The sequence below is a fragment of the Sinocyclocheilus rhinocerous genome, unplaced genomic scaffold (genome assembly GCF_001515625.1).
Source record: "Sinocyclocheilus rhinocerous isolate Xijiao unplaced genomic scaffold, SAMN03320098_v1.1 scaffold1160, whole genome shotgun sequence".
Lineage (NCBI taxonomy): Eukaryota > Metazoa > Chordata > Actinopteri > Cypriniformes > Cyprinidae > Sinocyclocheilus > Sinocyclocheilus rhinocerous.
Genome location: NW_015635060.1, coordinates 174,994 through 197,548, shown reverse-complemented (window position 1 = coordinate 197,548; position 22,555 = coordinate 174,994). Strand labels below are relative to the sequence as shown.

General features: G+C 35.7%; 1 protein-coding gene across 1 annotated transcript in view; it reads left to right on the top strand.

Annotated features, from left to right (window-relative positions):
* The window catches only part of LOC107746579 (centrosomal protein of 126 kDa-like), a 31,355-nt gene extending 10,148 nt beyond the window's left edge, over positions 1-21,207 (top strand). The window contains exons 2-13 of the mRNA XM_016560841.1: positions 6,608-6,686; positions 7,771-7,890; positions 9,670-9,815; positions 9,957-10,071; positions 10,791-10,980; positions 14,285-15,753; positions 17,677-17,819; positions 18,146-18,267; positions 18,649-18,706; positions 20,411-20,587; positions 20,765-20,829; positions 20,931-21,207. Of these exons, the coding sequence (XP_016416327.1) occupies positions 6,608-6,686; positions 7,771-7,890; positions 9,670-9,815; positions 9,957-10,071; positions 10,791-10,980; positions 14,285-15,753; positions 17,677-17,819; positions 18,146-18,267; positions 18,649-18,706; positions 20,411-20,587; positions 20,765-20,829; positions 20,931-21,017 (2,771 nt within the window). The 3' untranslated portion in view covers positions 21,018-21,207. The remainder of the gene's footprint in view (positions 1-6,607; positions 6,687-7,770; positions 7,891-9,669; positions 9,816-9,956; positions 10,072-10,790; positions 10,981-14,284; positions 15,754-17,676; positions 17,820-18,145; positions 18,268-18,648; positions 18,707-20,410; positions 20,588-20,764; positions 20,830-20,930) is intronic.
* Positions 21,208-22,555: the final 1,348 nt, after the last annotated feature.

The window sequence follows — 22,555 nt, the reverse complement described above, 5'->3', positions numbered from 1 at the left end:
GTCTTTATCATCACTTTTGATCAATTTAAAGCATCCTTACTAAATAAAAGTAATAATTTCTATAACCCCCCCAAATAAAAAATAAAAGAAATATACTGACTCCAAGCTTTTGGTATAGTGCATGTATAATGTTACAAAAGCTTTTTATTTCAGATAAATGCTGATCTTTGGATGTTTCTATTTATCAAAAAATTCTGATGTACTAAGCCGTTTTAAATATTGATAATACTAAGAACAAACAAAGAACAAATATGTTTCTTGAACAGCAAATGAGCATATTAGAATGATTTCTGAAGGATCATGTGACACTGGAGTCTGCAGTAATGATGCTGAAAATTCAGCATTTTGATCACAGAAATAAATTAAATTTTAAAATCCACTCGAAAGCAGTTATTTTAAATAGTAAAAATATTTCACAATATTACTGCTCTTGCTGTACTTTGGATCAAATCAATGCAGGATTGTTGGGGGGGAGGGGCAGAGATATTAGGGCAAATGAAGAAAAGGGAAAGGGAAGTGAAGGTGCAGTGCAAGAGAGAACCTTTAATTATTTTCTTTAATTATTTTTAATTATTTTTTAAATATAATAATTAATTTTATTTTAATTATTACAGCAGCTTGTCACTGGAGCAGTACCCTTAAAAGGACATATTTGTTCATTTTTTACCCCTAATAGGTAGGCCTACAAATTAGTACCTTAAGGGTACGAATTACTACTCTAAGGTACCAATATGTTCCTATTAGGGGTAAAAAAGGTACAAAGGTTTCCTTTTAAGAGTACTGCTACAGTATCAAGCTGTTGTACCCCAAAAGGTACAATTTTGGCCCCTCTTTTTCTGTGTGGCCTGGATGAGTGTGAGATTTCCCGGCCTGAAATTGCGTCCCAGTCCGGCCCTGGAAGCCACAGTATGTTGAAAAGAACCGGAGGCCAAAAAAATGAAGCTAGAAGTTGCAAGAAGTTTTGATAGACCTGGTATTGCGTGACTCCTAGTTGCGGGTTCCAAATCGTCTTTTATTTCCTGAAGCAAATTAAAAATAACGTGGTTTGGCAAACGATATGTTCAAATAATGTCTTCTTCTGGCATTCCAAATAAATTAATATGTGTGGAAAAAATCCTCTCCCTTCTATCATGCGCTCTCTGTTCTCTGCGGTGCCTCCTCCTAGCAACAATAATTGTAGCCATTTCAAGCACAAAATAGATTAAGACATGCTTTTTTGGGTGTTAAATAATGGCGCAAAAATGCCAGCAATTTTACGTTAGTAAATCTCGTTGTGTGATTCATTTGAATACTCTCCTCCCTTAAATTTTGCGTCTGAAAGGGAAACTCCTATGCATATTCAATACGGTCAGGCGCAAAAATAACTGTCCACGCATTTTCACCGCTAATTCATCACTGCACGTCTTTAGTAAAACCTGACAGTTAACGCCAAAAGACGGTTTGCGCTGGCGCAAGCTGTTAGTAAAACTGGCACATAGTCTAAAAATATGCCACACTACTGGGGCATGTGGTCACAAAAGGTCAACCTGTGTTCAGCTGTATCTTTCTTTCCTGTGCAATAAAGGTAGAAATGTTCAATATAGCTTTTTTTGTAGCTAAAACCAGGTAGGTAGGTGGTATTGGTTCTCAATGACACTTTTAACAGCATAACACTACACTGATACCAACAAATTCCAATCGTTGTGGGGTTTTGTTGGGGTCAGTGTGTTAAGCCTGTTGTTTTTTGTTTGGGCGGAGTGAATCAGCCCATACACAGTGTCATAAAAGAATGATACAATCAATAGTACGTTTTACCTTGCCTGTAAAAAAGTGACTTTGCTAGCTTTACAAAAAGAACTTAGGTAAGTGATTCAGACTGACTAGTCATACGGATCCTCACAAACCTTGTGCATTTACTACATACCTCAAGATCACAAAATAAACTAGAGTCCGAACAAATCTGTGAGGCAGCAGCAAGCAGACAGGTATATGTGGCCTTCAGGTTCTGCAGCAATTATTCTGTCTCTCTAGGCTTCTTCGGTTGGTGACTTTGTAATGCTAATAAATGAAAGCTTTCAAAGATAAGACCATTACTCTCTGTACAAAATGCAGAAAGTTTTCCTCACGGCAATGTGAAGTTTTGAAGCTTTGACCAATATCATCGAGGGAAATTTCACTACGAGACTCATTATTTCACCTCATCAGATTATCATAGGCAGAAGCCCAGAAGGCAACTCTACTTTCAGCTGTGAAACAGTGTGTACCAGCCACACAGTTATTCACCTTAAGCATTTCTGTAATTGGCTAATTAAAAGATGAGGTTTTGTTATGGTATTATCTTTAAGAACCCACAATCAGATTAGACTTTGATTAGACTTTAAATAACAAACCTATAACAGGAAATGTTCATTTTGAAGAAGGGAATAGAATTTCGTATGTGGTTTTGCATGAAACGGCATAATAATGATTATTCCTCAGAGTACTATTGACGTTACCCAAACATGAAAGTTCTTCATTTACTCATGTCATTCAAAACCTGCATGCATTTCTTCCTTCTGTGAAACACATACACACACAAAGATATTTTGGGAAAAAATCCATATTTTTGTTTTAAACTTCATTGATTTTCATTATGTGGACAAAACAGTTTTTCAAAATATCTTGTTAGTTTGCGTTCACCAGAAGAAAGAAGGTCACAGAATGACATGAAGGTGAATAAATGATCACAGAAGTTTCATTTTTGGGATAGTTACCCCTTTAAATGGGTTACTACTTTACATTTTGTACTGCACAAAGTTTAACTTGTGTGTCTATTTTGTTCAATAACCATATTGAGGAGACAAAATCTGCAATTAATTTGCTATTCATTTTGAATGTTGCCTTTTGTGTTTCATTACTGTTGAACAGTCTATAACAGGCTGCTTAATAGCAGGATCCATCATGACAACTTAGTCTAACAATATGCGCACTATTGGGGGCATGTTGTCACAGAAAATTCAACATGTGTTCGGCTGTTTTTTTTTTTTGTTTGTTTTTTTTATCTGGACAACAAAGGTAGAAACGTTCAATAGCTTCTTTTGTAGCTAAGACTTCAAGGTAGGTGTCTGTATAGAATGTGATGTTCAAAAATAAAGGCAGAAGTGTGAAAGCTAGCCCCAGTCTCCACTATTTACTTCCTGATTATTCCTTCTTAGAACATGGGGACAAATTCATCCTTTATAAGAAAGGATAAACACAGTCCAATCGAAATCCGGTTACCTTGTGTTTTACTGAACAAAGAGAGGGCCAATCAATCCCAGACGATGCAGTTTGTGAGACACATTTTGTGACACCTCAGCCGCCGGTCTGGGAGAAATGATCACTCATGTTACCCTGAGGGCCACAATAAAAGGGAGGAAAGCTGGCTTTCACTGTCAGACTCTCTGCGCTATTGAAGCACTTTCCTCCTCAGATGACAGTTCGACACAATTGTACTAGCAAAATTTATCTGACCCCCATCTCTCCAGACAGACTGTCTTTCCCACACATACACACACATTTACCCACCCACGATTTGAAGCCAAATAAAAGGGACAACAGCACCCTCTAGAGCAGAGACGGAGAAGTAGAAATCAGTTAAGAGCCATTAATGGTGCATTAACCTTTCCTGCTGGAGGAAATGATCTACTGTGCCTGCAGAGACACAACACCCACTACTGTTTTGCCGATGAACCTTCGGTCCGTTAAGATGAAAGGGGACCAGTATCTCAAGGGGTTTTGCCAGTTTTGTAATGTGTTAATGTGTGTTAATATCAGGATTGTATAAACAGCTTTAATCCCTATGCGGTGTGGAAGAGCACTTCTGTGGCAGCATACATTTCACACCCTCAGTGTTTCATTGTGACTGTAAATCCGGATCAGAGTGGATGTCTCACAGTAACTGGATTACAGAGATCTGGATTACATTTGTCCTCCACATGCTTAGCCTGGGTTTATTATTTACTTAGTACAAACGTTGGTTCAAGAGGGAAATAGAAGCAACAAGAACCTGGGAGCCAGTATAAGTCATATTAATTCATTTCAGATCCCTTGTAAACACCAGCTTAACTGTGGCAACAAGCCTATATGGCTGCTAAAAGATTGCTTGTGTAAGATCCGATATTACCAGGGAACTTTTGTTTTGCTCTTTGCAGTTTTTAAATCAAAACTAATCCAGCTACTACTTTATTCGTAGATGTAAAGTTGTACTTGTAATGTAGATAATGTCATAATCTGATTACATATTTTAACTGTATAAAACAGTCCCATACAGTATTGTAAAGTCTGATTCTAAGCACTTTCTTAATGTGAATTGTACAGTATATAAGAAAAATCCTGATGAATTAATTAATTAATTAATAGTAGATACATGAGCAGTAAATACATTAAATGTTTAAATAAAAATTGAAATGAATAATTTATTATAGATATTAAAACTAATAATTTATAGTGTAGAAAAGTCATTTACAAAACTAATATATACTAAATGAGTGAAGTACAAATATGTTAAAGAAAATGCAAAGATTTCCTTTAAAATGTGTTCTACATCACATCATTCGTGCATAACTTTATTTTTTATATTTATTCATTTTGTATTTTTACTGTGTACTTATTTAAATGTAAATTAAAATTGATTCATTTAAAATTAATATTTAAATCAATTTATTTTCTCGCTTATAAATTATTATTTATATAATTTTTTATTAGGCCTATTATTATTTTGCTCCACTGCCCTGTTATTGCCTGTGTGAAGTTTGTATTTTCACGCACTTTTTCTTCTCTCTATCTCTTCTTTTTTCCGTTATGTTTTTTTTTTTTATCTGGACAACAAAGGTAGAAACGTCCAATGGCTTCTTTTGTAGCTAAGACTTCAAGGTAGGTGTCTGTATAGAATGTGATGTTCAAATAGCTCAACACAGGAGAAGGATTCTCCAGCATACCGATGCATCTGAAGAGTCGCGAGGGTCACTCACAGGCGGACAGTGTAGAGTACAGATCCTGGACAGCAAGCGATCTGGTTCAAAAGAGGCTATGTCATGCTGGAAGAACCATACCTGAACGGGTCAACACGGCTTGTCAGCTACTTACATTCGCAGTCTAACATCTCTAACCCAGCAGTTTCGCTTCAATTCACACTCTGCAGAGGCTGTGACAGACAGGATCTATCCTGGGAGGACCCGCGATTCACAACTTCACTTAAGTGACTTAAAGCAGTTAATGTGTGAAAAATCTTCAAATAAAGCGAAACTGACTCTACAGGTAAACGGACGGAGAACCTAAGCAAGCAAGACTGCTGGAACTAGACGTCCCATTGGTGAACGAATCATTCTGTTCAATGAATCAGTTACACCTGTTCACGAATTGAATTGAATCAGCAAGAGCAGTTCTCCAGTCAACAACTGACTGACTCGCTGACTCTTTCATATGGGATTCCTTGTGAGCATTTGGAATAATTGAGCGAAAAGTAAGTTACTTGAATAGCAGAAATGTAACAAATACATTCACTCCCCCCCCCACCACCTACAATCCCTGCCAGTACGATACTCGAACACGTAACCTTTGGGTTACGAATCCGACTCTCTAACCATTAGGCCACGACTTCCCCTTATCCCTTACCCCTTACCCCTTACCACAAATAAAACCAAAAAACACATGGTTACCTATAGTTAAAAAATGGTAACCACAAATTAACCATGGTTTTGCTACACTAACCATAGTTTAACCATGGTATTTGTAGTATAACTGTGGTTATACAAATGGTAATAAATACGGGGAAAAAAACTATGGTTACTACACTTTTACTACAATTAAACCATTATATCATAAAACCAAAATTAATTTTCGTAAGGGATTAGATAAATGGCCGTAGAAAACTGAACTAGGACACAAGAAATTGCAACAAACATCTTATTAATACAAAATGACAAAGTACAATAAACATTCAAATGTAGCCTACCTGTTTGGTTTTAGCATGCCACGCAAGAATAAGGACCGCGCGATTACGTAATTGCGTCAAGACGCAAATAATCACATTATTTAACCGGTTCTTTGAAACTTGCTGTTTAAAAGAGTTGTTTCTTGGAAATGAGTGGGACTTCCACTCATATAGCCTTTGCATGCAACAAATGTGGCAAAACCTGTTGCGTATTTAATCCAGCAGGTGGCAGCAATATAGTACGTCCCTTGATATTGATGAACGTAAAACGCTTCTGATAGACGTGACCACGCCTCCACCGCGAGTTTGTGTCTGTTGTCAAGGAAGCGCGTCGATGGTTACCGACATGGCGCAAATGTTTCAGCTGTAGCGAGCGACGATAAAGGCTTACCTTTGCCTGCTTTAATTTAAAACCGTCAAGACAGCATTCAGTCGGCTTTGGTCTAGGTGAATTTCGTATCAAACTACTGGAAGTTATGAAGTCATAGGTAGTAAGTGTTCTGCGCTGTCTGTCTGTATTTATTTAGTAACTGGCTGGCCAGTCTTCATTTTGCTCTCATTCTTCAGTGCACCAATATTTTACTTTTATATATATTTACAAGCCAGCTAACGTTATGTTATTACGCGGCCGTTCCAACATCAATAAGATGCAGCTTTTCTTGTTCGGATGAGAAGTGTGGTGTGTGGAGACCTGTCATCAGCTTGTCGTCCTGATCTTCGGGATGCCAGTCCTGGAGGACACACTTTGCTACTCGTATCCTTTTCCTTGCCGGAATTACCAGCGTCTATTTATGTGGAGGTCGTTCTCATAGTTTTACTAGTGGCGCATAGACTACTGTACTTTAGAAAAACATTTAGGCTTTATTTATTATTCTTGCATAATGGACACAGCTAACTAATGACCAAGTATAGGGGTGCTGCTATACTGTGAAACATTATTACAATTTAAAAAAGAAAGAAAGAAAAAATATATTTGAATGTATTGTAAAATGTAATTTATTACAGTGATGGCAAAGCTGAATTTTCAGCAGCAATCTTTCTAATGATTTGGAGCTCAATTATTGGTGCTCAATTAGTAATAATGGTTCTTATTATTATCTAGAATTTCTTATTAATATCTTATATTATATATAATGTTGAACAAATTTGTGGAAAACCTTTCAGGATTCTTTGATGAATAGAAAGTTCATTGAAAGGCATTTATTTGAAATAGTTTTTTTTTTTTTTACATTATAATTACCTTTACTGTGACTTCTGGTTGATTTAATGCATACTTGCTGAATAAAAGTATTAATTTCTTTTCTTCTTTTTTTTAAATACATTGTACTTAACCCAAACTTTTGAATGATAGTATATCCCAGTTTTACATTAAAAATATTAAGCGGCAAAACTGTTTTCAACATTGATCAAAAATAAGAAATATTTCTTGAGCACCAAATCAACATATTAGAATGATTTCTGAAAGATTATGTGACACTGAAGTAATGGCTGCTGAAAATTCAGCTTTGCCAACACAAGAATGCATAACATTTTAAAATATAATAAAATAGGAAACAGCTATTTTAAATTGCAATAGTATCTCACAATATGACTTTTTACTGTATATGATAAAATAAATGCAGCCTTGGTGAGCATAAGAGACTTCTTTTAAAAAAAACTTAATTATTACAAACTTTTGGCCACCACCTGTATTTATTTATACATGTTATGTTTAGATATTACTTATATTTGTGTGTTTGTTTTTTTGTTGTTGTTGTTGTATCTTAGTGCTGTGCATATCATGAGATAATGTTTTATCCTATAATAATAATACCTTCCTTGACGTTCTATCACATTAGGAACATTAGATCAGATGTACATGAAGGGAATGAAGATGAAAGAGAAGCGTTGGTACAAGAACAGAGGTACTGTCGAACTCGGGCTCGCAAGCTTTCCCTGGAAACAAATCGCAGACGAAAGTAAGTGTGTCAAAAATAAATCCGATTTTATATTTATTTCATTATTGTGTAGAATATCTTAAAAAGGATTTATTTGTTTGAGAGACAAGTATTTGGATGCTGTATCATTTTTGTTTATTTACTTACTTATTTAGGTTTTAACCACTTTTAATCAACTTTTTGGTTTCACTTTTTCATTTCAGATGTCCTGTCCAAATTCATTTTTAGATGTACAAATATGTAATCTCTCCCTACTCTTAATTTAAAATTATGGAAACATTTGTGAGTCACTTAACATTAAGTCAATAATAGATCTTTTCTTACATTTTAGGCAAAAATGTAAATTCTTCACCAAACAACAATGAAAACACAAACTGAATAGATAATTTAATGTTTATTGGGGGGAAAAGTTTTGTTCTTTGCTGTCCATCCAAATTATTCATTTATAAGCATGTCAACATCTGTTTCCTTAAACATTTAATACATTGCAGCATGTATATTAAACTACACAGCTCTAGGCTTTCAGTCTCTGGGGACTTGTTATTAGATGAGCTGGCAATAACAAGAAAAAAATAGCGTCAGCATATTCACCAAGGAGGCAACTGCGCTAAAAGACTGCCGGGTGAGTGTCCCAGAGATCAGAAGAAATGCACAGCTGCTGAATCTAGTGTTGACAGTGAGTGTCAGATATACTAAGAACTGTCTCCATGCTGTTAATGGCTCAGTCTGGGTTTTTGACCTGGTCAGTCCCTGTGCACATTGAAAGTGAAGCTACCCTGCAGGGCAGAGATACTGTTATACAATCCTTTATTTGTCAGCCAGGATTTACCAGCAATAGAAGCTCTAATCAGCAAGAGCAAAGGAACATTACTTTATAGAAGGCAGTGATGGTGAGGAAGACGAGTGCGTCCCCCCACTGAGTTCAGAGAAGGCTGGGACACAGATCTGGAGCTATTTTTGTGGTGATTAAATAATTCCTGAAACATATCGAGTACATTACAGAATTTCATGACTATGTGCAAGAGTGTCAATGACAGGACACTCATTTTTGTCTTTATTCAGAAATAAATAAAAAATGCAAAGTTCATGCAAAAACACTTCTATGATGTGCATGCTTTTAATTAATGTATTAAAATAAATGTAAATATTTTAAAGTTAAAAATATCAAGGTGATAAAACTGTCCTAATATCATAATGAAGAAAAAAGCTTTATTAAAAGAAGGCAATTATGCAGTAGAAACCTTATTAAGTAGTAATCTTGTATTACAAATTCTTTAAAAAAGATTTACATTATAGGTGGGACCTGTGACTGTGTGTCAAGGTCAATAAGTCTCTTAAAATATTATTTTTTTAAATATTTATTTAATGTTTTTTTTTATAACAAAGCAAGGTTAGTTTAAGTTGCTACTATGGTAAATTATTTTGCATCAGTTTAGTTGCAATTCTACCTGACAGCTCAGTGGGTGCGCAGCACAGGCATGCACCAGTTTCTGTGCCATTAACAAATGAATTTAGCTGAAATGCATCTGTTACAGAAGTCTCAGGTTTCTGTTGACCCTTGAAAGTAAGCGTCTGAGATAACGCCAGCTTGCGCAAGGAGCTGATATTGCAAATTAGATTAAAGTCTCATTTCCATTTGAAGTCAAGTGGTGTATTTGATATGCTGCACACGGTTGCCAAACTTCTCATCCATCCGTCTTAAAAATAATTAATTATATCTTTAAGAGGACACAGTGTGTGCAAAGCATTGTCTATCTGTCAAAGGTCACAAATTTGTGTACTGTCTGATTGTCTCTCTAGGGCTCTAGAGGAGAGAAGGAAACAGTGGGATGTTCAGGAGCAGAGACTGAGGGAGAATATTCTACAGCAGCGCCATCAGAGGGTCCAGGATGCCACAGAGAACTTCCAAAGAGCTCATCTCCCTCCTTCCCAGAGAAAAAGACCAGGTAAGTTCAGCGAAACAGCCTAATCCATGTGTCTACATGCTCTCTTTATCTCTTGAACTGTCTGTTAGTGGTTATTATTAGGTCAGTATGTGATGTAAACATCTCATCCTCCGTTTAAATAAAGTAATTTGTGTCCTTCAGCAGCCTTTAAGAGAAGAACACTCAACCTTGATGAAGCACTTCATCACATTCAGGGCAGTCCGCACTTATACACTCAACAATCTCCATTTTTGGCAGGTGGCTCCACCATTAGCAGGTACGACATCATTGCCATGGCAAAATATTATTGGTTGAAGATCCATAACATTTTGTAATAATTTTTTAGAACTTTAATTAATGAAGTCCATTTTAAATAATATTTAATATCAAATATTAAAACATAAAAACTCAATCAATAGCATTTGTGAAAAATAATTTCAGTTATTTTTACAATGAATAGAAAATTGAATATCATATATAAATATACTTGTATAAATAAATGTTTGAATGTCATTTAATATATTAAACATTATATCATAATGTAATCATGTTTATTCATCTTATTAATTCAAGTCACTACTTTAATGAAAATGTAGCTACTTTTTTATTGTCTTTTTTATTTTGAATAACAGTTTGAAAAACATTACTTTTGGCAGCACTTCAAAAAATCATAGAGTTCTATACAATTTTTAGATATTAGGGAAGCCAGATTAATCATTTTAAAAGAAAACTAAAAACTTCTCTTCACTTATTTTAGCTTTTAATTAGCAATGACGTTTCTGAAGCATTCCATGCATTATCTTTTTCTTTTATTCCATATTTTAATTTAAATATTTTTATGCATTTTGTTGATAATCATTTTCATCTTTAATTGTATGTTACATTAAATATGGTAATTATGGCTTTATGCTTGTTGTAATATTTTTAGCATTGAACACACTTTGGGCTGCATTTCTTGAATAAAAGGTGCTTATTCATTATTACTATGTATTTCAGGAGCTGCACTCCCTCCCCAATGCCTTCAGGGGGCGCCCGTCACCTATGTGCCTTATCTGCAGCTGAGGCCTACGCCAATCTCCTGCAGGAGAAGAGCCTGAGTAACTTCAAGAACAACCAGCTGCTCTTCCTCAGTGAGCAACAGGAGACCCAGGCTGTTCTGAAAGAAAAAGAGCAGGCCGATCTACAGGTTAATATGCATACTCATAAAACTAAATACATAGTTAAACCATACCTGATGGTGTTCATTTAAAAAGCTGTTTATAATAAAATGTTGCTGATGAGTTTAGTCCATCATCTGGAAGTTTATGTAATGCCGAGTTGAGGCTTTTGTTTGTTTACAGTTACAAGATTGCAATTGTGATCAACTTCCTTCTACAAGTGATAGTTCACAGTGATTCACTAGGACCGTGATTGTGTGTGTTTAAAGGCCTGTTGGAAAAATTTGCTTAAGGAGTGTGTGAAGGTTTTTAAGATCCAATTCCAACTATTGGGGAAACAGAATGACATTGTAATTTTAGCCCAGGGCTCTTCCTGCCACAACATGCCGCAGCGTCTTCTGAACAAACGGAGGTGTTTTAAAGAAATGAGCTCATCCTGAAGCTTTAATCACACAAACGCATATTAAAACCACAGATACACATCCCCTTTCTCGATACCTCAAACAAACATTCTTTCACTCTCGCACACTTAGTTATGTCCTCTTACACACACCAGCTGGAATGTTACCTGCACTGGCTTGTAGCCAACACATAATTTAATACAGTGAACTGTGAACAGAGCAGGACACAGAAGGTAATAACCCTATTTATAGGATAGGTTTTAGGCTTAGGTATTCTTGGAAAAGTGTTCCATTCAGTGCACAAATGTAGTCAAGAGTTATGGAATGCCCTTCATAGGAATGTCTGTCACCATCATGCTCTATCTGCCTATAGTTTTCCTTCTGGATATTTAGTATGCTATTATATATTATGATTTTACTTGTCTTATTTTTTGGGTAAGACGATTTTAATATTTGTGATACTCATGCTTTTTAAACAGATACATAAATACAGATTCTTAAGAACTCAATCGTCTTACATGATTGTTGATCAATGTTTGAGACTAAATATATATTTACAATACCATTAAAAGGTTTGGGGTAAGTACTTTTTTAAGAAATTAAGTGAAATTAAATAAATGAAAGACATTTTAAATTGTTACAAAATATTTATTTTAACTTTGTTCATCAAAAATCCTGAAAAAAATGTATCACATTTTATAAAAAATATTAACTGCATTCAGCATTGATACTAATAAGAAATGTCTCTTGAGCAGCAAGTCAGCATATAACAGAATAATTTCTGAAAGATCGTGTGACATTAAAGACTGGAGAAATGGCTACTAAAAAAAATCATAGAGTTCTATACAATTTTTAGATATTAGGGAAGCCAGATTAATCATTTTAAAAGAAAACTAAAAACTTCTCTTCACTTATTTTAGCTTTTAATTAGCAATGACGTTTCTGAAGCATTCCATGCATTATCTTTTTCTTTTATTCCATATTTTAATTTAAATATTTTTATGCATTTTGTTGATAATCATTTTCATCTTTAATTGTATGTTACATTAAATATGGTAATTATGGCTTTATGCTTGTTGTAATATTTTTAGCATTGAACACACTTTGGGCTGCATTTCTTGAATAAAAGGTGCTTATTCATTATTACTATGTATTTCAGGAGCTGCACTCCCTCCCCAATGCCTTCAGGGGGCGCCCGTCACCTATGTGCCTTATCTGCAGCTGAGGCCTACGCCAATCTCCTGCAGGAGAAGAGCCTGAGTAACTTCAAGAACAACCAGCTGCTCTTCCTCAGTGAGCAACAGGAGACCCAGGCTGTTCTGAAAGAAAAAGAGCAGGCCGATCTACAGGTTAATATGCATACTCATAAAACTAAATACATAGTTAAACCATACCTGATGGTGTTCATTTAAAAAGCTGTTTATAATAAAATGTTGCTGATGAGTTTAGTCCATCATCTGGAAGTTTATGTAATGCCGAGTTGAGGCTTTTGTTTGTTTACAGTTACAAGATTGCAATTGTGATCAACTTCCTTCTACAAGTGATAGTTCACAGTGATTCACTAGGACCGTGATTGTGTGTGTTTAAAGGCCTGTTGGAAAAATTTGCTTAAGGAGTGTGTGAAGGTTTTTAAGATCCAATTCCAACTATTGGGGAAACAGAATGACATTGTAATTTTAGCCCAGGGCTCTTCCTGCCACAACATGCCGCAGCGTCTTCTGAACAAACGGAGGTGTTTTAAAGAAATGAGCTCATCCTGAAGCTTTAATCACACAAACGCATATTAAAACCACAGATACACATCCCCTTTCTCGATACCTCAAACAAACATTCTTTCACTCTCGCACACTTAGTTATGTCCTCTTACACACACCAGCTGGAATGTTACCTGCACTGGCTTGTAGCCAACACATAATTTAATACAGTGAACTGTGAACAGAGCAGGACACAGAAGGTAATAACCCTATTTATAGGATAGGTTTTAGGCTTAGGTATTCTTGGAAAAGTGTTCCATTCAGTGCACAAATGTAGTCAAGAGTTATGGAATGCCCTTCATAGGAATGTCTGTCACCATCATGCTCTATCTGCCTATAGTTTTCCTTCTGGATATTTAGTATGCTATTATATATTATGATTTTACTTGTCTTATTTTTTGGGTAAGACGATTTTAATATTTGTGATACTCATGCTTTTTAAACAGATACATAAATACAGATTCTTAAGAACTCAATCGTCTTACATGATTGTTGATCAATGTTTGAGACTAAATATATATTTACAATACCATTAAAAGGTTTGGGGTAAGTACTTTTTTAAGAAATTAAGTGAAATTAAATAAATGAAAGACATTTTAAATTGTTACAAAATATGTTTATTTTAACTTTGTTCATCAAAAATCCTGAAAAAAATGTATCACATTTTATACAAAATATTAACTGCATTCAGCATTGATACTAATAAGAAATGTCTCTTGAGCAGCAAGTCAGCATATAACAGAATAATTTCTGAAAGATCGTGTGACATTAAAGACTGGAGAAATGGCTACTAAAAACTTAGCATTGCCATCACAGGAATAAATCACATTTTAAAATATTTAAAAGTAGAAAAGAGTTATTTTAATAGTAAGAATATTTTAGTTTTACTTTATTTTTGATTAAATAAATGCAGCCTTGGTGAGTATAAGAGATTTCTTTCAAATACATTAAAATATCTGAGCAATGAATACGTATATTGATCTGTCCTTCTATTCATTGTAAAAAAATAAAATAAAATAAAAAACATTATTTCTCTTAGAGTTAAAGATTAACTTCCTATGTTTTAATTTCCATCCCTCTGCAGCATGCATGCAACATGATCTCCAAAAAGCACCCAGTCTGCCAGTATTAGTGCATAAGTGCTCTAATGTTTTTTTTATATATATATTGATTTTCAGGAGTATCTTGATACCCCACATAGCGACACAGAGAGTCTGTCTAGTCTGGACAGCTTAGAGAACAGAGACACTCAGAAGACCCATGACACTACACCGGTTTGTTGCTCCCACCAGGGCACCACCTGTACCCAGTCTTTCTACCTCCCCGTGGATCCCCCTAAGCTCCAAGATCCCAAAAATACTCCAGCACTATTCAGACAGTCCAACAACCCATGTTCACCATCTCACCCCTCCACTTCTGTAGCAAAGAGCTTCCTGGAGGAGTTCTTAAATCAGGAAAGCAAACTCAGTCTCAACTCACCCTCACCAAAGGATCGTGAGTCAACAGAAGAAAACAGGAGTCTCCGGAATTGCACGCAAGGAAGATTTGATAATTCAAAAGACCAATTGCAGACTTTCAACACCCATAGTTGCCAAAAAGAGCTGACTCAGCAGGACTTAGCAGCTAATTCAGAACATATGACTCATGATAATGACAGAAACGCTCAAGGGAACATTTTGAAAGACAAAGGATCTGTGGTTGCCCACTGCAAAACACAAACCGTGCCAGATACCACACCCCTGGAATTCTCAAGTCTGACTAAAGACTTCAAGTCAGAATCCAAGCAGCAGACAAGAACCCTGGAGGAGAAATATGCTAAACATTTCTCAGAAACACAGACGGCTCTTCCAGCCAGCAGATGCAAACACAGCAACAGTTCTTTCGAAGCCTTTTCGTGCTCCTCTGCCGTAACATATCGGACTGACATGAGTTCCTCAAACATACAACCAATAGAAGAATTGAGTTCTTCACAGTCACATAAACGCAAACCAGATGTATATGTTGCCACAGGGCTCAAGATAGAATCCAAACCGCTGAGCATGGAGGAGAGTATAAGCATAGATCCTAAAAATGAAACGGATGTCACCAAATTGGCAAAAGCTGGAATGCTGAATTCTTCTAAAAGCATGGAGGAACCAAACAGAACATCTGCAGACCCCGTGACCCATTCTGCCCCTAACAACAATGTCAGATTCCTGAAAGGGATCCTTAAAAACCATTTAAAATCCAAATCAGGCAATGTCAAATTCACTTACACTCCTGGCCATTTGCTTTTCACCAAAGAAGTGGCCATATTAATCCGGGACAGCGTAGAGCTGGCCAGGACAAAACTCAATGAGCCAGAGCAGAATAGGACGGTTAAGAAGAAACTACGCTGGTTTGATGAGGTAGATGGAGTTGAGGGGGTGGACCGAGTGTTTAGAGACCCCAGCAGGCATACTAACTTGCCTCAACAAACCCATAAACAGCTCTCGGCAGATCACTCGGACCATGTGAATTTACTTACAGCTTTATCAAAGAACATCTCCAATAAGACCTCTGCTGTCCCCGCTGGGCCCCAATCCACTAGACAGGCCTGGGCAGATGTAGGGCCCCAAGAAAGCCGTACACGGGAGCCCACCTCTCAAAGAAGAGCCCTCTGCACTGGGTAATAAGCAGCAAATTAGGAGTTTATTGAGGCAAAAGTCGTAGTCAGTGGTTTGTTAATAGCAAGAATTGGACTTCAAAATAAAGTGTGACTGATCATGTTAATGGTGTAGAGGCTTTAGTAGGCATACATATGTTGTTATTGATAATATGTTGTAATTGTGTCACATTGTGCAGCATTTTCTATTACAGTGTATACTACAAATTACTTGTTGCACCATGATTTAACAAGTTACAACAACCTATATTTATACTAGTTACAAAAGTTATTTACTTTCCTTTTTCTGTATTTTTCCATTCTGCGTCTTTCAAATGTTGGGAATGATTGTTAACCTGCTGTGGAAAAAAGAAACATTTTCAGCAGGTGTCTTTCAACTGACAAGGAACATTCTGGCCACATATTACAATACCAACAATCATGGAATCATCAGCTTCCCATGAACTTTCACTGCACCTTGCCATATAGTCAAATGAGAGTCGATAGAAAGAACTGAGCCCCCTTTGTGTGTCGGCAAGTTCAGCAGCTTTGTTTGAGATTCTTGGGGGATATTTTTCTAGAGTCTTTGGAAAAGGATTTTTTTTAGTGTTGGATCAATAGAGTCTGCACAGCATTGCACCACTTGGGATTACTACTCTGTTGAAATGGATCCATTTAATGATGGACTGTTGTTTCTCAGGGGTCAATTTTTTTTTATAACATCAGGAAACCTCTACATTTTGAGGACAGAGAAGTATTACCTTAATTAGTTAATACGTAAAATGCATTACAATGATTATTTATATAATTCAAATACATATATTACTCTGCATAAATGCATTTTCAACAGTTTTTCTATAAATAATGTATGAAATATTAAATACGCATAGATAGATTGTATACAAAAGTGTTGTGTTGATCATGTGGTAACACTTTAGTATAGGGACCAATTCTCACTATTCTCATCTAGTTGCTTATTAGCATGCCTATTATTAACATATTGATTTATTAGTACTTATAAAACACATATTCTGTACATACCATATTCTACATCCTTAAACCTACCCAATACCTGAACTTAACAACTATCTTACTAACTATTAATAAGCAGCAAATTAGGAGTTTATTGAGGCAAAAGTCGTAGTCAGTGGTTTGTTAATAGCAAGAATTGGACTTCAAAATAAAGTGTGACTGATCATGTTAATGGTGTAGAGGCTTTAGTAGGCATACATATGTTGTTATTGATAATATGTTGTAATTGTGTCACATTGTGCAGCATTTTCTATTACAGTGTATACTACAAATTGCTTGTTGCACCATGATTTAACAAGTTACAACAACCTATATTTATACTAGTTACAAAAGTTATTTACTTTCCTTTTTCTGTATTTTTCCATTCTGCGTCTTTCAAATGTTGGGAATGATTGTTAACCTGCTGTGGAAAAAAGAAACATTTTCAGCAGGTGTCTTTCAACTGACAAGGAACATTCTGGCCACATATTACAATACCAACAATCATGGAATCATCAGCTTCCCATGAACTTTCACTGCACCTTGCCATATAGTCAAATGAGAGTCGATAGAAAGAACTGAGCCCCCTTTGTGTGTCGGCAAGTTCAGCAGCTTTGTTTGAGATTCTTGGGGGATATTTTTCTAGAGTCTTTGGAAAAGGATTTTTTTTAGTGTTGGATCAATAGAGTCTGCACAGCATTGCACCACTTGGGATTACTACTCTGTTGAAATGGATCCATTTAATGATGGACTGTTGTTTCTCAGGGGTCAATTTTTTTTTTATAACATCAGGAAACCTCTACATTTTGAGGACAGAGACCTCAAGAACAGGATAACTGACTTTCATGCATTGGGACATTTTCATTAAACTGTCTTACATCGTCTTCTTTTGTCTTTGTGTTTTTCTCTCTGAATTGACTTAGGTGACCCTCAAAGTTTTCTTGCTCACAATGGCCCGTTGTCTTCTTCGCCTCAAGTCTGTGCCAGTCTGTCCCATGTCACTATCAATGGTGATAGTCTGATCAGTGGTGTCAAAGGAGCCTCAAAAATGGGTGGATTTTTCTTGTCTTCCTCTAACAGTAAGAGTCTAAAGTTTTATGTAACTAATGATGTCAAACAGGCTCTTACAATACATTTATCTCTTAAAATACCAAAAGCCGGGACATTTGCCCTTGCTAGCACAATATAAGTGATAAAAAATGAATAAAGACATGTCAGTTGCTTCACTAGAGTTATTTAGACTTTAATGTTAGAGCTTACATGTGAGCCCATACATCAAGACATTATTTTTCAGATGTTCATGGTAATTGGGTCAGTTATCTAAGGTGAAGTGGTTTGCTAATCACTGAAATGTGCTGCTTAGATATGAATGTACTTTTTAATCAGAGTTTCTTCTGTAAACCAGTGAGAAGTCCAATAAGGAGACAGGCTATGGAGAGTAATATGGTGAAGAGCCGAGTTTCAGTGGAAAACAGCAGGAACCAAACGGCAGGAACAACACAGAGAAAGCCTAGTTTTCCTTATCAGGTAAACATGCACATATTCTAAAGATACTGTCCTAGAAAGCAAAGAAAACTAAGCTATTACTAGAGTTGACTTACAACTGGTTTATTTTGCATAGATGTATTTATAGCATCTAGTTCAGAGTGCTGTGGAAAAAATAAACATTTTCCATAGGTGTCTTTCAGCTGACAAGGATATTTATATCATTTTGATAAATAAATACAAATGAACTTAATTAAAGCAGCCCCTTAGAAGTTTGCTTACCACTTATCTGGTGTGTAGTTAAAATAAAAAAAAGTAATGTTGATGATATACTTGCAAAACTTTGTGTTCATGTTATGTTGCTTTGGCTTTTTAACATTTTTGGAATAAGTGTTCATTAACTGTTGACTTTGTGTTTAACAGGTCACTGAGCCAAAACCTCAATACCCAAATAAAAATGGTCATGCAGCTGACAGTGAAGGTAATTTATCATGTAAATGAATATCTGATATCCTGTTATGTAGATAAATGGGTCTCCTCTGCAGATTTTCAACAGGGCAAGAGCAAAGCATTTTTAAAATGTAAATCTTTTATTCTTATGTACAAACATACATGAATCATGTAAGGTGCAGCATGTTTTTTTTTTTTTTATTGCTCAACCAAAGTAATTTTTATACACAATTATTATTTTTCCAAATATTGTCATTATTTACTTACCGTCATTTCAGTCCCATGTGCTGTTATTCTTTCTTTCTTTCTTTCTTTCTTTCTTTCTTTCTTTCTACAGGATAAAGACATTTTTGAGAAAATGTTATACGGCCATACAATGACAGTTCAAAGTGACAACAGCTGTCAGGCTCCAAAAATAATCAAAAAGTACCTTAAAAATATCATAAAATTAGTCCATATTACACACAATATAATTCGCAGGGAGGGCAGGATTATCAGTGAATATTGCTAAAAATGTCATTCTGTTTTTGCCCAAAGTTATCATATGGTTTAAGAAAACTTGGAATGCGCACAAGATGGACTTGTAAGATACGTAATTGTTGTTTTACTTTATTTTATTTTATTTTATTTATTTTTGTGTGTGTTTGGCACCCCCTAAAATATGAACATGAGGGAAATCGTTGATTTCATTTCCATGTTTTTGCTCATTTTTACAAACTTACACTACCATTACACTACAGTCAGTAAGATTTTTTAGTGTTTTTGAAAGAAGTCGGTAACACTTTATTTCGATAGTCCACTTTAGACATTCTATTAACAGTAAGTAACTTTGCAACTACATGTCAACTAGCAGTTAGTAGAGTATTAGTAGACTGTCTGCTTAATATCTTCTAACACTTTCTTTGTCAACTTATTCTACTAACCCTAAACCTACCCTAACGGTCTACTCTGAGAGTTAGTAGACATGTAGTTGCAAATTAATGATAATTAGTTGACATGTAGTTGACATGTAGTTACAAAGTTACTTATAGTTAATAGAATGTCTAAAGTGGACTATCGAAATAAAGTGTAACCAAGAAGTCTCTTCCATAATACTGGAAAAATATAATATTGTGAAGTACTTTAAAATGTAATTTATTGCTGTGAGGGTAAAGGTAATTTATTACGGTGGAAACCCTGATGATTTTTTAAAAGAATTCTTTGATTAATAGAAGGTTTAAAAGAACAGCATTTATTTGAAATAGAAATCTTTTGTAACATAAGTGTCTTTACTGTCACTTTTGATCAATTTACTTGTTAAAAAAAACAGATTTTGATATGGTAGTGTGTGTGTGTTTTAAATCAAACTGCTATTAGAAGCCAAATTGTTTAACACCCTTGACTTTAAAGGGGTCATATGATGTTGCTAAAAAGAACATTATTTTGTGTATTTGGTGTAATGAAATGTGTTTATGCGGTTTAAGGTTAAAAAAACACATTATTTTCCACATACTGTACATTATTGTTTCTCCTCAGTGAGGTAGACATGTGGGGGCATGTTTGAACGAGGCGTTTTAGGAGGGCGTGGACCAGTTTTAACTTTTATAAAGAATATCTCTTTGGGTTTGCAACTTTAGGGATCTTATCTATTCACGAACAGCTTGTAACACTCCAAAGAGAAAGGAAAACTTGAAATCGCATCATATGACCCCTTTAAGCATCACCATTTAAGCATCAACATTTTCCACTGTTACAGGCCCAGAGGTGTCAGACGGTGCTCATGAAGTAGAGGACTGTGCTCCAACCCATAAGATCTGCAACGGTCCGATTGGTCCATTGAGCCAGAGAATACAGTCGCTCAGTGTCAGCGCTCTGTCACTAGAGGAGCAGAAGATCCTGCAGTCACTCGAGAGACTTAATCAACGCCTGCAATGTCAGTTTCATTTTAAAATCATGTACATTTAATCCACACAGTCAAAGCTTATATGTTTATCACAGATTTGAGGCGAGGGCAGTACCTTTTAATTTTGCCCTATGTGTGCGTTTCTTGTTTTAATGTTTTCAAAATACCAACAGCTGTGTCCCTGATCACTTCCACTTGATTTAACAGATGTGCAAGATACAGCTGGTGGCAACCCAGCAGTGAGGGGCATCTTTACTTTGGGTCCTGCATTTGTGAGTATTGCCCATGTGTTCAGAGGAAGTGATCTGTTCCCTTGAACTAATGTGACCTGCTCACAGCTCTGTCCCCTCTTTCTGTCTTCTCATCCTTGAAGAACCAGACCGGTGAGACTGTAGGTGTCACCGTGCGTAGGCGAGGAGCCTCTGCTGATAATCGCACCCGAACTCAACAGCGTTACTGACTACACCTCCCATGATCCACCACTCCCTCAAGCACCTTCTCTCAGCTGCACTTTGCAAGCCTTTAAACTTTACGATTATATGCTGTATTTTGCTGAGACATACTCAGATACTTTATCTGAGTGGTATTTAATTGTTTTTTAAAGGCATAGTTCACCCAAAAATGAACATTTGCAGAAAATTTACTCACCCCCTGGCCATCCAAAATGTAAATGAATTGATTTTTTCATTTAGACAGATTTGGAGAAACTTAGCATTGCATAACTTGCTCACAAATGAATCATCTGCAGTGAATGGGTGCCGTCAGAATGAGCGTTCAAACAGCTGATGAAAACATCGCAATAATCCACAAGTACTCCACACATCTCCAGTCCATCATTTAACATCTTGTGAAGTGGAAAGCAGCGTATTTGTAATTAACAAATCCATCGTTAAGACATTTTTACTTCAAATATCCATTAATCCATAATATTGCTTTTCCCAGTGAAAAGTTGTCTCTTCTGAATCAGGAGAGAAATATGCACAGATCAAGCAGTGTTTATAAGCAAAAACAGTCCTAAACAGTTCTAAACAAATCTAAAAGATTTTGATGCAAGAAGATAACAGGAGGAAGTTTTTACTGGAGGAAGCATTATTATGGATTTTGGAGGCAACAGTTTAAAGTTCAAAAGCCTTAATGATGGATTTGTTTCTTATAAACAGACAGCTTTTCACTTCACAAGATGATAATAGATTGACTAGAGTGTTGTGGGTTATTGTGATTTTTTTTTTGTCATCTCTTTGGACTCTCATTCTAACGGCACCCATTCACTGCAGAGGAAAAATTTCTCTCAATTTCTCTAAATCTGTTCCAATGAAGAAACAAACTCATCTACATCTTGAATGGCCTGAGGGTGAGTAAATTGTAATTTTTGAGTGAATAACTCCTTTAATCAGGTGTAATATGTGTGAAATGATTCTGGCAATACACAATACCTAATGTTTGTGTAATAAAACATTTTTAAAAAATATTTGAAAGAAAATTTATTTTATGTTCATGTGTTGTTTGCCTTCTAATTAGTTGGTATTTCTTTTTTACCTTAAGATTCTAAATATATTTTCATAAGAATTGTATGTATACATATTTGTATTTTTATTCTAAACAATCTTGACTCTTGGAGAAAAATAAATTAATTTGAGAAAAAAAAAAGTTTTGTTTCATTTTGTTTTCTTAGTGCCAAGACAGGATAAAGGGCTTTTTGTGTAACTTGACCTCAGTCAAGTGTCGGTTAAGCATAAAATAGATACGGATTTACATTGTATGTGTGGCATAATCATGACAGGTTTTTCTGGGTGTGTATTTTACGTTTGTATGTGTGTGCCTGTGACCTGTGTGAGTGATGTTTGTGTGTGTGTGTAATCAGTGTATACATGCATGGGAAAGCTTATCTAGGTGTGTGACAGTGACGTTTGAGTGACTATTAATTACTCCAGTGCATTAGAGACTCACCACACAGGCTTTGCAGGATAACGAAGTCAAACTCCTGATGCTCTTGTGCCA